General features: G+C 42.2%; 1 protein-coding gene across 1 annotated transcript in view; it reads right to left on the minus strand.

Annotated features, from left to right (window-relative positions):
• The window catches only part of CIT (citron rho-interacting serine/threonine kinase), a 137471-nt gene extending 130820 nt beyond the window's left edge, over window positions 1-6651 (minus strand). Inside the window, exons 1-4 of the mRNA XM_054996247.1 lie at window positions 6628-6651; window positions 3598-3695; window positions 2426-2567; window positions 906-1081 (exon numbers count right to left, since the gene is read on the minus strand). Coding sequence (XP_054852222.1) covers window positions 906-1081; window positions 2426-2567; window positions 3598-3693 — 414 coding nt within the window. The 5' untranslated portion in view covers window positions 3694-3695; window positions 6628-6651. The remainder of the gene's footprint in view (window positions 1-905; window positions 1082-2425; window positions 2568-3597; window positions 3696-6627) is intronic.
• Window positions 6652-16396: the final 9745 nt, after the last annotated feature.

Raw genomic sequence — 16396 nt, forward strand, 5'->3', positions numbered from 1 at the left:
AAATCCATGAGAGAAGTTTGCATGTACTGTCTTACTCAGCATAATTTGAATTCATAATGAGTTCTCTGTAAATTACATTTCTTTAATGATGAACCTGAAGAATTCAGCAGTCAAAAATATTTTGCACAAGCAGAGTTTTGTAGTACATACAGTTTAGCACTTCAGACAAATCATTTCAGTAAATTATCTTCAGTCACTTCTTTGATCAGAGGGCAACTTACATTTACTTCCAAATCTCAGGGGAGAATTTCTGGAAGACAGTTCTAGGAGACAGACCACTGGATGTGTTCTTCCTCTAACAGGACTTATTTCAAGAGGCACTTCCTAATCTTTTTTTTAATATGCCACGCTCTATCATGGCAGTGAAAGAAAGAGTCATTCATCTCACATCCTGCCTGAACTTCACCGACCAGTAAATCTACTGCCCTTCTCAACTTTAGCAACAGAGAACCTCTACAAGCTCCAGTACCTGACTTTTGCTTTCTGCCTATAGACCCAGACAGAGTAGGGCAAAAAGCCTACAACCCAAAGAGCAACAATAACATACACATCAAACCATTATTAAAGAGATAGTTACATGGGAAAAAAGCAGAACGAAAGAGGCTTTTTAAAAAGTAAAAATGGCTAATGCAGCACTGTGGCAAGAGTATGAAATGGAAAGTCCCTGACTGAAAATTCATGTCAGACATGAGATCGCTAGAGGGCCTGAAGAAAGCCTCTATTTTCCCATGCGCATTTCCCCAGTGGAAATGGTGAGATAATAAGACAGGCTTCATATGCAAGATGAGATCAGGAAACACTGTGATTTACCCTGCAATTACATATTCTGATAAGGGAAAGAATTCTCACTGCTACTAAAATCTTATGAGCGATTGGCAGGGTATAAAATTAGGAAGGAAACATACTTGATCTTGCGCCAACAAAGTCTCCTTGCTCATCACCTTCATGGCATAGATGTCACCAGTTGCCTTCTCTCTCACTACCTGCACTTCTGCAAAGTGGCCATGTCCCACCAGACTCCTGACTTCAAAGTCCTTCACGCTTGGCTGAAGTTCCCGGAACTCTGCTATTGCATCTGAAACTGTACAAGGGAAGGCATTTTATGTTAGGGAATAAAAATGGGCTTGGAGTCTAGAATTTTGTGACTGTAACCATCTCAGCCCAGCTCAGTGTACTCAGATATACTGCTGATGCTATATAAACAGTCTTGAGGTGAAGACTTTAAAGACACCTCAAAATGGGATGTAACAGGGAACTAAGTTAAAAATGTTGAGCGACACTGGAGAAAAGCACATGTACACAGCCATCCTGCAACATCTTAAGTCTAACTGAAAACACATAGGAAGACTGTGACAACAGTGATGAAGGAGATAAAGTCTGCCTTTTTAACCTCCATCAGCAGCATCAATTGCATATAATCTGCAGTACATCTTTTGGCTTCTCTTTTCCACCACCTCTTAATATTACTTCATCTCTGCATCCCATGTTCCTACATCTCCTTTTTAAAAATCTTACATAAAAAAAGAAAGGGGTAGTGATATACCTGGAGCACCTCTCCTTCAGTTGGGCCACTAACAAGTTCTGGGTCCTGACCTGCTAGCTGATGAGGACCAATAGAATACAGTGGGCAAACTTGATGCATTAACACATAAAGTGAGTTTCCATCCACTCCAATCAAAATGGGCCTCAGTAAGATTTGTACCTTTGAAATTAGGCTTGACAAAAACTTTGCAAATGCCTGTCCTCCAATATTAATCTTTACCATTCAGTTTTATACAGGAAGTGAGTAGTTAAGTGAATAATTAAGCAACAGGGACTTCACCAATATAGTTTAGTTAATAACAGAAAACCACCATTCATAATTCTTTTTAAGGAAACCTAGTTTGAGCTGCCCCCATAGCTGCTTCTGGAGTAACACGAGTGCCTTCTTAAACACAGAGTTGATGTTTACATCCCTATGCTACCATTTCACCCAATTCAGGGTCCCAAAAGATATGCTTTCAAAGAAAACATATGTAAATTTCTTAGATATTACAGGTGCACCTTGCAAGCCAGAAAGAGAAGTATAATCTTGCTTAGGCAATCTTTCAAGACCCACGGTTTTATTTATCATATTGAAGCATTTGCTTTAGGCTATATTATATTTGAATCTCTTTCTATGTTTTAGACAAGCCGAACCATACAGGCTAAGTCACAGTACTACAGTTTACAACATACAGGCTTCCGCCTCTAACCAGAGCCCAGCTGGAATCACCTTCAACAAACACACACTCCTTCCAATTTGAGAACACAACTCCTACACAAAGAGGGCAAGAAGAGAGCATGCATGAGATCAGGACACACTGTTAAGTTTTCTTTACTACAAGCCCTTCATAGAACTAATTTGTTCTTGCACTTTAAATTTCAAAAAGGTGAAAAAACGTACACTTTTTAATGAAGTTGCCCACATGCTTCATTTTCATTAAAACAGGGTTGCTGCATTGTTCAAAAAGCACCATTAGGGAGTCCAAGATGCCCTCCCTGGAAAGTGGAGACATCTGGTCTTGGGCCACAGAAGGTAGCTTCCCCTGGTGAAAAAGGCAAGAACGGATAAGCTTCAGACAAGACCAGGTTAACATCCATATACATGTTATAGAAATTAATATTACAGAAGGTTGCTTTATGCCAAGTATTTCCCTCTACTTTACAGTGAATCACTGAAGAAGCAGAACTCCTATTACTGTCACCTTCAACTGTTGCTGTTTCTGTGGCTGCAATTGGGCCCTCCACCCTCATACCAGGCTTTTAAAACCAACAGCACTGTGACAAGAAGAAACAAAGAAGCAAACAAGGAAAAGCTGTGTCATCACCACCTCTTTTGCTCCCCCAGCAGATCATCCACACTAACTGAAGATTTAGAAATTAAATGCATCCCTTGGTTGGGGGTGGGGGTGGGGGGCAGAGCTTTAATGTATTGGCCAAGTTTATGGAATATGTTCAAGTCACAGATGTTGAAGTTTGACTGTACATCAATCATTAGGCTACTGTGCGGAGAAACTCCACATAGGATTGCACTGAGTTACTTTACTACTCAGCTGGCAACCGGGTTTTCCAGGAAAGAGTTAACCGAAGTCCCATGCCCCATCCTTCAAAATGACCTGTGAATTCCCATTGTCACAGACATTACCCCATCCATGACTCTGGAGTTGACAGTGCAGGTGGAAGGACACAAGATACCAATCAGTGGCCTTTATTTGGTCCCATGACCACCAATCACTTTATTTCTAGGGAAGTACAGAACCTTGAAATCAGATAGCAAAAAGAGAGGTTGCCCCTTTAATACAGCAGGATGGTAATTTGAAGAGGAAGGTGCCATTGAGTTGCAACTGACTCATGGTGACTCCATCCATATGGTGTTCCAGGCAAGAGAAAAGCAGAGGTGGTTTGCCACTGCCTTCCTCCACATAGCAACTCCAGTCTTTCCTTGTGGTCTCCCCTCCAAGTACTAACTATAGCCAACCATACTTAGCTTCCAAGCTTGGGCTAAGCTTGTCAATTCAGGCTGCTGGTGATGTGAAACCAATACATTTATACAGTTTGAAGGGGGGGAAAACATACCTGAAGGAGCAGGTTAAGTCGAGAAGCACGACTGGCAATTGGCTCCATGATGCCTGTTTCGACACCTTTATGCACACCATATTTAAATTTCAGCATGTCTGCAATCCACCTGCAATGAAAGCTGTAAGTATGATAGACTACGGACTTTACTACTATTGCTGTAAGTGTGATCATACAGGGTAGTTCCCATGTTGTTTAATATGTCAGTCTTAGAATTATTTATGCTCTGTCTCAATGTTTCTTGTACTCTGTATTAGATTTCTGCTAGTTTAAATCTTTGCAAATTTGCATGTATATACTCAATTTACATGTTTATTAAAATATCTTTGGAATTTACTGTCCTGACTCACACTGTGTAATCTGCCATGAGTCTCAGTGAGAAAGGCAGACTATAAATAACATAAATTTTGTAAAATTAACATTCAAGTTTTGAGAACTTTCGTCTGGCTTTCAGTTCTACAATTCTACAAAATACCTTTAAAGGGAGAGGAGCTATGGCTCAGAAGCAGAGCACATGCTTTGCATGATGCAGGTCCTAGATTAAATTCCCAGAATCTCCAGTTTTTTAAAAAAAAAATTCCAAAAGCAGAGGTTGAAAACATCTTTCTGCGCCCAAAACCCTGGAAAGCTGCTAACCTACCTGAGTAGCTGGTGTCGTCAGCATTGCATGAGAATTGGGAAATATGGGGTCAAATCCCTGCTTGCCATAAAAATCTTACTGAGTGACCTTGGGCTAGTTGCTCTTTCTCAGCCTAACCTACCTCACAGGATTACTCTGAGGATAAAATGGAGGGGAAACCCTGTTCTCCAGGTCCTTGGAGGAAGAGCATGATAAAAACGCAATGAAATAAATCAAGAAAAACCAAAATGACACTGTAATGCAATTTCATGTGTTCAGAAATTCAGGCAATGTACTAAAAATATGTATTTCCTAAGTAGAGTTTAAGCAGTATGGCAAGATACCGAAAAGCTTGTTATGGCATTCCTTGGCAGCCTACACTTTCCCTTCAAAAGAGGCATAAACTAACTGGCCATGCTTAAATCAGCAATTTACACACTATGTGGTGGTGTTCACTAGCTTGCTTCAAGAAGCTAAAGCACATCTTTAAAACTTAAGCCACCATGTTGGATGCATCCATATTCCATACTTCCTGGTGAAGGGAGGCCCTGTGCAGGCACTTATCCTTCACGTTTTCCTCCTCTTTTAATACGAGTACCTAAATAATCCTGAAGGAAGAAGCCAGTCCACACTACAGCTGGAAGAGACAGGAGGATCAGCAGCACTTTGTGTGGTGGTTAACAGCAGGACTCTAATCTGGAGAACCGGGTTTGACTCCCCACTCCTCCGCTTGAAGCCAGCTGAGTGACCTTGGTTCAGTCACAGCTCTTTCAGTGCTCTCTCAGCCCCACCCACCTCACACAGTGATTGTTGTGGGGATAAGAATAACACACTTTGTAAACCACTCTGAGTGTGGCTTTAAGTTGTCCGGAAGGGTGGTATATAAATCGAATGTTATTATTGTTGCCAGGGCTTTTTTTCAGCAGGAACGCAGTGGAACGGAGTTCCAGCACCTCTTAAAAATGATCACATGGCCGGTGGCCCCACCCCAATCTCTAGACAGGCGAGTTTAGATTGCCCTCCATGCCGCTGGAGTGGCACAGAGGGCAATCTAAACTCCCCCCTGTCTGGAGATCAGGGGGCAGGGCCACCAGCCGTGTGACCATTTTCACCAAGGGCATTTTAAACTGAAAAAAATTCCCCCCTTGTTTCAGCTGACCCAAAGTGACATCATTGTGCGGTCTTGAGTTCCACCACCTCTTTTCCCAGAAAAAAGCCCTGATTGTTGCCATCTCAAAGCTGTGACTAGACACAGAGAACAGTGCCTAGAATCAATTGTAGTATATGTCAATTGTGCAGGAAAAACATGCTGCATATGCTCATAGACATTATCGTATTTTCCAGGAAGACATAGAAAATGCACTCCAGAGGTACGAATCATGTCTTGTTTTTAACTCTTATTCCAAAGTCTAGGGGATGGAGAAGCACTTTCCCCCTCATTCTACACCCAGCTATAACATAAACTTGGACTGCCAAGTCTCAGGGGCTTACCTGCAGCTGCAGGGTTTTAGCCTCTTTATTTAGAGAACAACATGCCAGAGAAGCAGCCAGTCTATTCTGTTTAGCGTGAGAACTTTTGGCATTCACTCTGTCAGCCCATGTTCACCACACTCTATCTCCTGAACCACCAGGGACCATCTTCTTCCCCCACCAAAGGGTTCTTCAATCTTGTCGAGCCTATGTTTTTTGAACTTTTAAAAGAGATGGTGGGCAGACACTAAGAAATTCCTCTCTACGTTCTGCTCTATTCAGCTTTTCAGCGCACAGGCCCTTCCTATGCTTTTTAGGATTCAGGGATCTGTTATATTTTGAGCTCACAGTTCCTTTAAGGAGCTTCACAGTTCTCCTCTGTTTCTGCCTTACAACAAAACCTGTTAGCTAGAGGAAGCTAAGAGACCATGGCTGGGTAGGCATGCCAGCTGTGGGTTGGGAAATTCCTGGAGATTTAGGGGGTGGAACCTGGGAAAAAGAAGCTTGGGAAGGGACCTCACCAGGGTACAATGCCCTAAGAGCCCACCCTCCAAAGCAGGCATTTTCTCCAGGGGAATGGATTTCTGTAGTGTGGAGACCCGTTGTAATTCCAGGAGAGCTCCAGGGCCAAGCTGGAGGTTGGCAACCCTGTGGAGCCATCTCAATCGAGCTCAGTTGCTGGGTAGGGATTTGAACCTAGACAAAGACAGCACAGTGGCTCTCATGAGTCACAATATAGGCAGCGAGCGCTCATGACATGAGAGCATCCCGAGTGCCCACCCTACAACGGGACAAGTACTAGCTCCCGCCCCTCTTTTCCCAAACACTGCTTAGACCGCTCCCCAGTCCATTTAGGCGCCCTACTCAGTGAAAGGTGGACTTCGGCCACGCGAACAACCCCAGCCCCCTCGCTCACCGCTCTCGCAGCAGAACCTACCCACCGGCTCAGAGCAGCGCCTCCCGCTTTCCCGCCATCCGGTTCGAACAGAAACCACAAGCAAACACGTCACCGCCCTAACTCGTCACGCCTTCCGAGAACCTGAGACTTAAAATCTCCACCAATCCGCTGAGAGGGTGATGTCATTGAAGGAGGGCGGCGCCCAGCTGCCTTTACACGCTCTTTGGATTTCTCACTGCAAGAAATGAGCGCTCACTGGAAGGGGCGTGGCCAAAGCTGCCCAACTGCCATAACGGTCGTTAGTTATATATCCAAGTCATCTCCTCCTTCAACAGAACAGCAGGATTTGAAGTGATTATTAAGATTTTCATGGTATGAGCTTCCGGGAGTTACTCAGATATCTTTGAGTTTGAAAAGTCCCTGGACTCAAAGCCTGCTGTTCTCCCGCAGACCAGCATGGCTATTCCCTTAAAACTGTTGCCTCAATGTGTTATGCAGGTGGCTGCAGTCCCTTCAGCAAGGAAGCTGTGGTTCGGGTTTAGTTCCCTAAAGGACCCACGGAAACACACGTGTCACAAACAAGTTTTTCCGTGTTCCTATTGTGTCTACGGGGTTTAAGGAGAGTACTTATTTATTCATTTATTTAACTTCATTTATTCCCACTGTTCCTCCCAAGAAGACACAAAGTGGCTTACGTTGTTTCTCTCACTTCTATTTTATCCTCACAACAACCCTGTGAGGAGGGTTGGGGTGTGTGTCTGGCCCAAGGTCACCCAGCAAGCTTAGTTTAATTTAATTTAATGTATTACATTTATTTTCCGCCCGCCCCGCTTCAGCGGGCTTCTATGGCAGAGTGCGGACTCAAACCTTGAACTTCCAGATTCTGGCCCAGCATTCTAACCACCACTTTACACCGGCTCTGTAGAAGAAGTAGAAAAGCATCTAGAATTGCATGCATATCTGCATGCAGGATTAATTTTTAAAAAAATTATTAATCCTGCCCTTCCTCAGGTGTGCAAAGTGCAATGGTTCTTCCGCTTCATTTTCCTTGTACACGAACCCTGTGAAGGAGATTAGGCTGAGAGGAAGCAACTCGATCAAGGTCACCCCCAGAGAGTTCACTATGTTATTTATTTTATGTATAACATTTTTTTAATCCATCTTTCTTCAGAAGGACTAGAACCAGGCCTACCAATTCATAGTCCAACACAAATCAAACCACTGCTCCGCACTGGCTGCTATGAGAGCTGCTATAGTGTAGAGGCTGTGAGAATGAGTCAGGAAGGTGAGGGTTATATCGGAAATGATAACAGATTCCAGAATCAATCTTTTGGCTTTTTCATTTCAGGCCAGACTATTTTAGAATGAATGGAATAGAACCTTCAAGCAATACGTAACAGATAAGGAAAGCTTGGGCTACAATCCTCAGTGCCAGAATAAGCTGTTTTGGGTGTGGAATATTGAATGACATTAAATTGTTGAATAGTAAATAATCCAGAAGTACCTTTAAGACTAACCAACTTTACTGTAGCATAAGCTTTCGAGAACCACAGTTGTCTTCATCAGATTAAATTACTGAGGGGACAAAATGGGAGGGGCTCCTTGGAGAAACAGCTAGATAAAATGTGGTTAAGGATTAAAATACTGACCTAAGGAAGGTAGTTCAATGGGTACAGAACAGGTATTGTATCTATGTTGTATAACTTCATTCAGTCCCTGATATGTCTTGTTAAAAAAAGGTCTGAAGAAGCCGTAACTATGCTAGGAAAGGAGACTCTCTGTCCTTAGAGAACAGAGTAAGATATCTTGGAACAATGAGCTAGCTTGGCATAAAGCAGCTTCCTATGTCCACTTGTTTAATTTCTTTTCCCCCTCAACCTAGAGTCCCTATGACAACAAAGTAATACAATTAGCTTTTATATTGTGTTTTGAATTAAGAAGACAGATGTCATTTACATGTATTTGTGGTTTTGATAGCTGCATTTCATTTTTAATTGTGTTTTATATCTGTTTCAATTTACAGTTAGACACAGTAAAACCTTCTGCCGGATGACTGATGAAATAAAAAATCTTCAAATAAACAAAATTAATGCATTTAGTACTAATTAAATACTATTGCAGAGAAGACCTTGACTCTTTTGTTAACAGCTAAATATGGATCATCATGGGTACTAAAAACTAGAGAATTTTGTTCAATTGCTTTTTATGATTGGACAGTTCTACATACTAGATATATCTACCAGTCATGGTCTAGAGTATCTGTAGTGGCTAGGGGTAGGTAAAGGTAAAGGTGCAAGCACCAAGTCATCACTGACCCAGGGGTAGAGGATATGATTTTTAAGGAACTGATGTGGCTTTTATCATATTGCTATACTTTTCCCACTTCCCCAGTCAGTGTGATGTTCCAGGAGCAATGAAACTGGATTTTGGCTGTTTCCACACGGCTTACCTTTGTTCGTAAGGACCCGGAACATCGCGCAAAAAATGCGGAAGATTGCATTTTCTTGCGCAAGATTTGTGCGGTCGCGCAACTTCGCACAAATCTCGCGCGAGAAAACGTGATCTTCCGCATTTTTTGTGCGATGTTCCGGGTCCTTATGAACAAAGGTAAGCCGTGTGGAAACGGCCTTTGTTTCTTTTGAATGAGAGAGCACGTGGCCTTAATGTTGCAGTCCCAAACTAATTTTGTTTTGCAAACTTCCACACTACTTAGTTTCCGTTACAAACTTGTTCTACTTTTTCCCTGTGTTTTTTCCAGTTTGTCAAACCTTTTTTGATCTGATGTTTTCCGCAAAACCACTTCCATGGCATTTGGTGGCAGAGAGTGCCCTTAAGTCATAGCTGCCTTATGGCAACCCTTGGAGGGGTTTCATGGCAAGAGACTAACAGAGGTGGTTTGCCATTGCCTGTCTCTGCAGCTCTGGTCTTCATTGGAGGTCTCCCATCTATATATTGAATTTTTTTGTGTTGCTATGCAAGTCACATGGGACATAGAGTGGATAGTTGGTAATGGACCAATCTGGTTCTGTCCTTTAATTTTTAGACCAAAAAAATCACAGTCACAAAATGGTATCCTCATTTTTTCTTTTATATTAGTGTAACAGTGATACATTGCTACAGTGCAATAACAACTCATTAGAGAGTCTTTTTTTTGTGGGCACAAATCATTCTTTTCAGTGGTTTCCTTGCTGGCCATATTCCAGTACATTGCTATAGTGCACAAACATAAAGGCATCAAGTCGGGAATGCGTATAAGGAAAGACTCACCATAGGAACGGAGAAGACACACAGTACTAAATGATGTGTGGAACACCTGCACTTCAGGAACCACTTTGGCAACAAGCAAAAGGCAGGAAAATGTTGCCACATGGAAGCCATCAGGGTCTTTGTAATATTTGTTTTATTAGCAAATAAATATACAAGCTGAGCAATAAGTGGAACTAAAGAGGCACTCTGACAAGACATTAGACATCCAGAGAAAGATGTTGTGCCTCCCAAAATGTTCTTTGTTCAGCCACAATTCTCACTCTGCCTCCATCTCTGCGTCTTCAAAACAGCCAGATGCTATTTCTTACCACAGTGGCTTTTCTGGACTAAAAAGACAGGTATAATATGGGTCTCTTCCTTATTGTGGTTGAAGATGATTGGGGTGGGGGGTTGGTCAGGGAAATGGTGCGAGAGAACAGTTAAAAGCCTAATTCCCCCAGTGCTATGACCCTGATCCATACTGGATGCCTCTTACGGCTGCTTATTAGATCCCGTGTGGTATAGTGCTGAAAGTGTCAGACTAGAATCTGGGAGACCTAGGTCCAAATTCCCAATCTGCCAGGGAAGCTCACTGAGTGACCCTGGGCCAGTCACTCACTTGCAGTCTAACCTACCTCACAGGGTTGTTAAGATGATAAAAGAGGTGAATGATGTAGGCAACTTTAGGTTCCCAATGGGGAGAAAGGCAGGGAATAAATGAAGCAAAATAAAATTAAAACTGTTTAGAGCCAAAAGACAGGTTGCCATTTCAGTCATGGAATACCAACGTCATGTGCAATGTGATCACTACCTCTGCAGGGGAAAAAGAAACCTTCATAGCCATTAACAGAACCTGAACCCTCTTTTATAAAATCTCTGACTTCCACTCTGATGACTTTAGGCAAAACTATAATAGCAGACCCATTCACATTAATCAGACAGCAAATTCATAATATTGTGAACTCATGAAGCCATCTTGTGTTTAGTTCAACTTGCAGTAGCTATCTAAAGACTTGGGCAGAGTTGTTTTCCCCCAGCCCTGCAAGCTGAGATCCTTTTAACAAGAGCCTAGAGACTGAACCTGTGATCTTATGCAAAGCATGCACTGTCCCACTGAGCTCCAGCTGATGTACCCTTTGAAGGCTCCCACCATCAGTCCCAGTGCTTATCTGCTTTCCTATGCTCAACGCGTAAATATGTGGATAAACAGATGTTCCAAAAGCACAATAAACCATGAGAATTCTCTTGTCTCACAAGAAAAAGGATCCTGTAGCAGCTGCCCCTGGAACTGAGCAAGTGAGGGGGTGGTAAAACAATCCTGTTTTAATTAGAATCAACTAACGATTTCTAGGAAAGTTCATCTTTGGTAAACGTTGTCTGCTTCACAAATGTGTTTCACATAACTAAAAAAATGCCCATATTCTATGACAAGAGTCAAAGGATGATGCCTTAGGGAGCTGGCAGACAACCACGTTAGTATGGGATAAAAAAATACTTTGTAATGTGTCTTTGAACTTTTAGATAACCATTGCTATGCTTCTGGTTTGCAAGGTCCAGCCTACATCAAGGAAGTATCTGAAGTGTTAGCTGTAGTTAGTGCCAGTTCCTTTTCTCCAATTTTCTACCAAATGGGGAATTGTGGAGTCCAGGGACAGTGTGTGAAATGAGACTGTCTGTGGTATTGGGGCGGGGGGGGCTCATTTCCTTTTTAATTTAACTGAGAGCGGAACTACAAGTGACAAAAGGCACAGGTTGGACACTTGTCAGCTTCCCTCAAGTTTTGATGGGAAATGTAGGCAGCTTGGCGGAATGTTGGACAAGTGACAGTTGAAAAGTCCATTGGACAGCAGTCAGAGAGCCAAGCTGCAAGAAAAGGATGCCTACACTTCCCATCAAAACTTGAGGGAAGCTGACAAGTGTCCAACCTGTGTCTTTTGTCACTTGTAGTTCCTTTCTGATTCTTTCACACAATGCACTTTACAAGACTCCTTGATTCTGACTTTTTGTTTTATCAATAACACATGGAAAATGGGATTATATACTCATGTTGATGTGATTATACAACCATCAGTGGGCATGGTAAACATGGAGCAGTGCATCCTAACGTTTTAAAATCAGAATTGTATTTTGTTTGAATCACAGGTCATAACTGAAACTGTAGATGAATATACAAAGAAGTAGAACACCAAAGAACAAAATATCAATCTATACAGTCATGAATCATTAGAACTACATTCACAGAAGGAAACTTTCAACATACGCACTTTCCAGCAAAGGCATATCAAGCCATACTTTGCTGTCAGCTAGGAAGGGTTCAAAGTTTTGTTAATTTGCCAACAAGAAATTAAAGTATCTCTCTCTAAACAAGGCAACTCAACAGCTAAATCCACTGCTACATCCTCGCACCAAATACAAACTCGTAGATTAAAGGGAAATCCTTGTAATGACCACTTAAGACTGCAGTGGGGATCCATTCATTCAATAGTAAGGTTAAAGCCTTCCTGAAAGGACCTTTGATGAGGTCTGTTAGGCAGGTCTTGTAAGCATGACTCAATTTAAAGGTGTAATACAAAGGCACCGATTTGGCTTTCACGTGCATTGACAAGTCAATCAGCATCCTAATGCAGTTGTGCAGTTATGGAGTTAAGCATAGTCTCTTTTTAAAGCACAGCCCAAGCATCAGTGATTTGTGCTGATACTTTGTGACATCACTGCTGCCACAGCAAACATGTGTCCACCTGTCTGAAGGTGCCATCTGCCAGTTGGAGAGCATGCAAAGATGAAAGAAGAATCATCATCTTGAGTCTAATATGGTCATTGAAGCTGTTCAATAGCAAGAGGATTCTGAGCTGAAGTCATTGAGATGTCTCAAGATATTGACTGGTTGCACTGCCAGGCACAACCATGTAAAGTAAACCTTTATAACCGTGACAGACAGAAATTCAATAAGGACCGGAAACTGGTTTGCTTTGTCAATATTTCCAGCCTTGATACAACAGATACAGGTCAGAAAACTGAGGCATCCAGTAGCCAGTCCAGTGATTGTGACTGTCTTTATGGATTAAACTAAGGTCTCTTTATAATAAAAGACAACAACAAAAATCCAACTAACACTGAAGGATCTGTCTGCCTTTTCAAACACAGTTACTTCCATGAAGGAAATGTGAACTGGTTCAGTAATGACCTTCAGAAATATGCTATTGGATTCCAGCATGCCCTGGCCCCTTTAAACAGTCCTCTAAAATCCATTGCTTCTGATTTGTCAACAGTGAACAAGACATCTCAGTACGACGATATGCTTTTCAACCATTCTGGTGCCTAAAGAAGCAATCTAGATGATAATTCATACCCTATCAATAAGTTGTGTTCTTTGGTCTTTCAAATGGCATGAAAAGAAATCAAGGAAGATCATCAATAAATTTTTTTTGTAGAGTGAATAGCAAAGATAGGCTAATTTATGATTCACTTTCAATGGAGCTTGAAAAGGAACTAGCTAGGTCATTATGGACCACTCTGCTAGTAAATCTGGCCACCTCATCATTTTGATCATGCAGGTAAGAGCCACAGCTCTCTTCGTCAGATGCATCTGACGAAGAGAGCTGTGGCTCTTGAAAGCTTATGCTACAATAAAGTTGGTTCATCTTAAAGGTGCTACTGGACTCTTTACTATTTTGCTACTATAGACTAAGACAGCTAACTCCTCCTGGATCTATGACCATCTTCAGAAAGACTCCTGCTCCCACAATTGACTTTGCCCTTTCTCCCTTGCTGCCCGTTTTTTCTCGGAACTACCTCCTGGGACACCTGAATAATATCAACTCTCTCAAAGGCCACTTTTTCTGTGAAACCTTTAGCTTCACATCCCCTGCAGAGACAATGGCTAAGTACATGTAACTGAACAAATACATATTCTTCCCTTGTTTATCCCCACCTCTATTTCCCTCTTCCTTCCCTTGTCTCACATGTCAAATTTTCAGTTGTAAGCTACTCAGGGTAAGGAACTGTCCCGTACTTTGTAACATGTGCGTGAGCGTTGATGGTTCTGTATAAATAAAAAATAATCATAGTAACATGTTCAGGGTTGTGCTAAGTTTTTTCTAACACTTGTAGAGGTGGAAATATAGGCAATGGAGTGGAGCAAACATACCACGTTCCACAAGCACTTGTATCAGAGATTGCAGAAATGCTTGTGCAGTGTTGTAATAGCAGGTGGTGTAGCAGTTGTCAAGCTTCTTCTAGTGTAAGACAGAAGATGCCTTCCCCATGCAGAAAGGTACCTTGGATCCAACCCAGTGACGGCCAAAGACTCTACATTTAGGGGGATGAGGTTAGAAAAATATTTCTATGCAACTATTTAACATTCCACACGCATGCCCATACATCCAAGTCATACTCTCTACTTATTTAAAGCCATAAACTAAAACCATTTAGATCATAACTCATGTCAAAGATGAGAATTGTAATGCTTCCTGTAACAAAGAACCAAATTCTGGCCTACAACAGAAACAAAGGCTGGGAAAAGGGAATGTTACAGTTTAGTGTTACCCTGTTTTACCTTTGGCATCTGAGTGGCAGGGTCTCTGGATGGTGTAGCTACTAATGTTAATTCAGATGCTTTAATCTGTATAGTTTCAGTACATTAAAGTCCATGCTGCTCTGTGAAGCAATAACTGACATTGCCCAATCTTGCTCACTGTTTATGAAGCTGCATTGGCCTCACGACAGGCCCCATAATAAAGACATTTTTAGTTAGTAAATTTATAGTGATCTGTACGTTTTTAATAAGTATGCAGCTCCTGGCCATGTGCTCTTTCTCTACTCTTTCTGTGAAGTATTATCTGTTTATATTATAACTAAGTCAGTAAAATTCACAGACAAGAGTGGGTTCTTAAGTGGTGGTGGTGAAGAGTGCCATTAAGGAATAGCTGACTTATGGCAACCCCTGCTCGGGTTTTCAAGGCAAGAGACTAACAGTGGTGGTTTGCCATTGCCTGTCTCTGACTAGCTATCCTGTTTTTCTTTGGAGGTCTCCCATCCAATTACTAACCAAAGCCAACCTTGCTTAGCTTCCAAGATCTGATTAGATCAGGCTTGTCTGGGCTACCCAGCTCCAGGTTCTTAAGTAATAAATATTTAATAAGTAAATGAACTAAATAAGTGAAACTAGTAGATACAAAACCCCATCAGATTCAACATAGCCAGCTACTAAGTGAAACATAACTGCAAATTCAAATATATAACACTTTTTCTCTCTCCTTTTTCCTTCCACTCTCATACTTCAACCTGCTCTGAAGGTTTTATATAGTGGAAAGGTGGTGTTTTCAAAGTTAATCAAATTGTATATCATGATAGACAGCCAGTTATTAATACAGAAATAGCCTCTATCTGGCCTCCTCCTTCCTCTTCTGAACCACTCCCAACTCTGCAGTCTAAAACACACCCCCTTCTTCTGTCCTGCTGCCTCCTCTGTCCAAGGTCCCTTCTTTTTCTGCTCCTTCTAGACCCTTCTATCTCCTCTCCCCTTCTGTACCAGAACAATTCAAAGAATGGCAGCCTTCCACCTCTCCTCAACATCAGGGCTACTCAGCTGATCTCAAGCAAGAGTTACATGAGAACCAGTATAATGTAGAGGATAAAACATCTTACTTGGGAGACCACAAGTTCAAATCTCTATTCAGCCAGGAGGTTCTGACATGACCTTGGGCTGGTTTCGCTTTCTTACCCTAACTTACCTCACAGGGCTATAAGCAGGGCTCATTTCAAGGGGGAACGCACAGGCACGCAGTTCCAGCAGTTCCCCAAAGAGGTCACATGTCAGGTGGCCCCGCCCACCTGACTCTCAGCCATTTTGGGCCCGTTTCGGCCTGGATTGAGGCTGAAACAGCCCGGATCGGACCTCTGATGGGTGGTGGATCACTCCCACTCAGTAGCGGCCCAGCCCTGACCATTTTGGGCCCCTTTTTGGCCATTTTCAGCCCCTTTTTGCCATTTTGGGCCCAATTTCAGCCCTGAATGTCCAGGATTGGGTCCAAAACATCCAGGATAGGTGATGTCAGGGGGTGTGGCATACGCAAATCAGTTATGGCAATGACACACTTCCGGTGATGGCAAGGGGTGTGGCATATGCTAATGAGTTATGCTAATGAGCTATGCTAATACATTCCTCCAGCTCTTTCTATGAAATGACCACCCCTGGCTATAAGGATGAAATTGCAGAGAAGAGAGCCAGGTACATACACTACCAGAATTTCCAAGTGAGACAAAAATGTAATCAATTGCCATCACAAAGCACATTAATGCACACTAGACTATAACTAATCAAGCAGTACTTCACTCTCTTTTTTCAAAGAAATCATGCAGCTAGCTCCACCTCTTGACTTGTTTCTCTGACACTCGTCCACCCTGCCACGCAGACTTTTTGAAATTTGGAGGAATTTTAAAAGCAGTTTGTAATATGGTTAAAGGTCTTCTGCTTGTGGGTTTTTAATTTGAGTAAATGCAAAGGAAAACATTTTATCGGGCGCCTCTTTGATTATATCAATGAGTAGGCTGTTTTAGGATTTCTG

This window comes from Eublepharis macularius, chromosome 13 (genome assembly GCF_028583425.1).
Source record: "Eublepharis macularius isolate TG4126 chromosome 13, MPM_Emac_v1.0, whole genome shotgun sequence".
Classification (NCBI taxonomy): domain Eukaryota; kingdom Metazoa; phylum Chordata; class Lepidosauria; order Squamata; family Eublepharidae; genus Eublepharis; species Eublepharis macularius.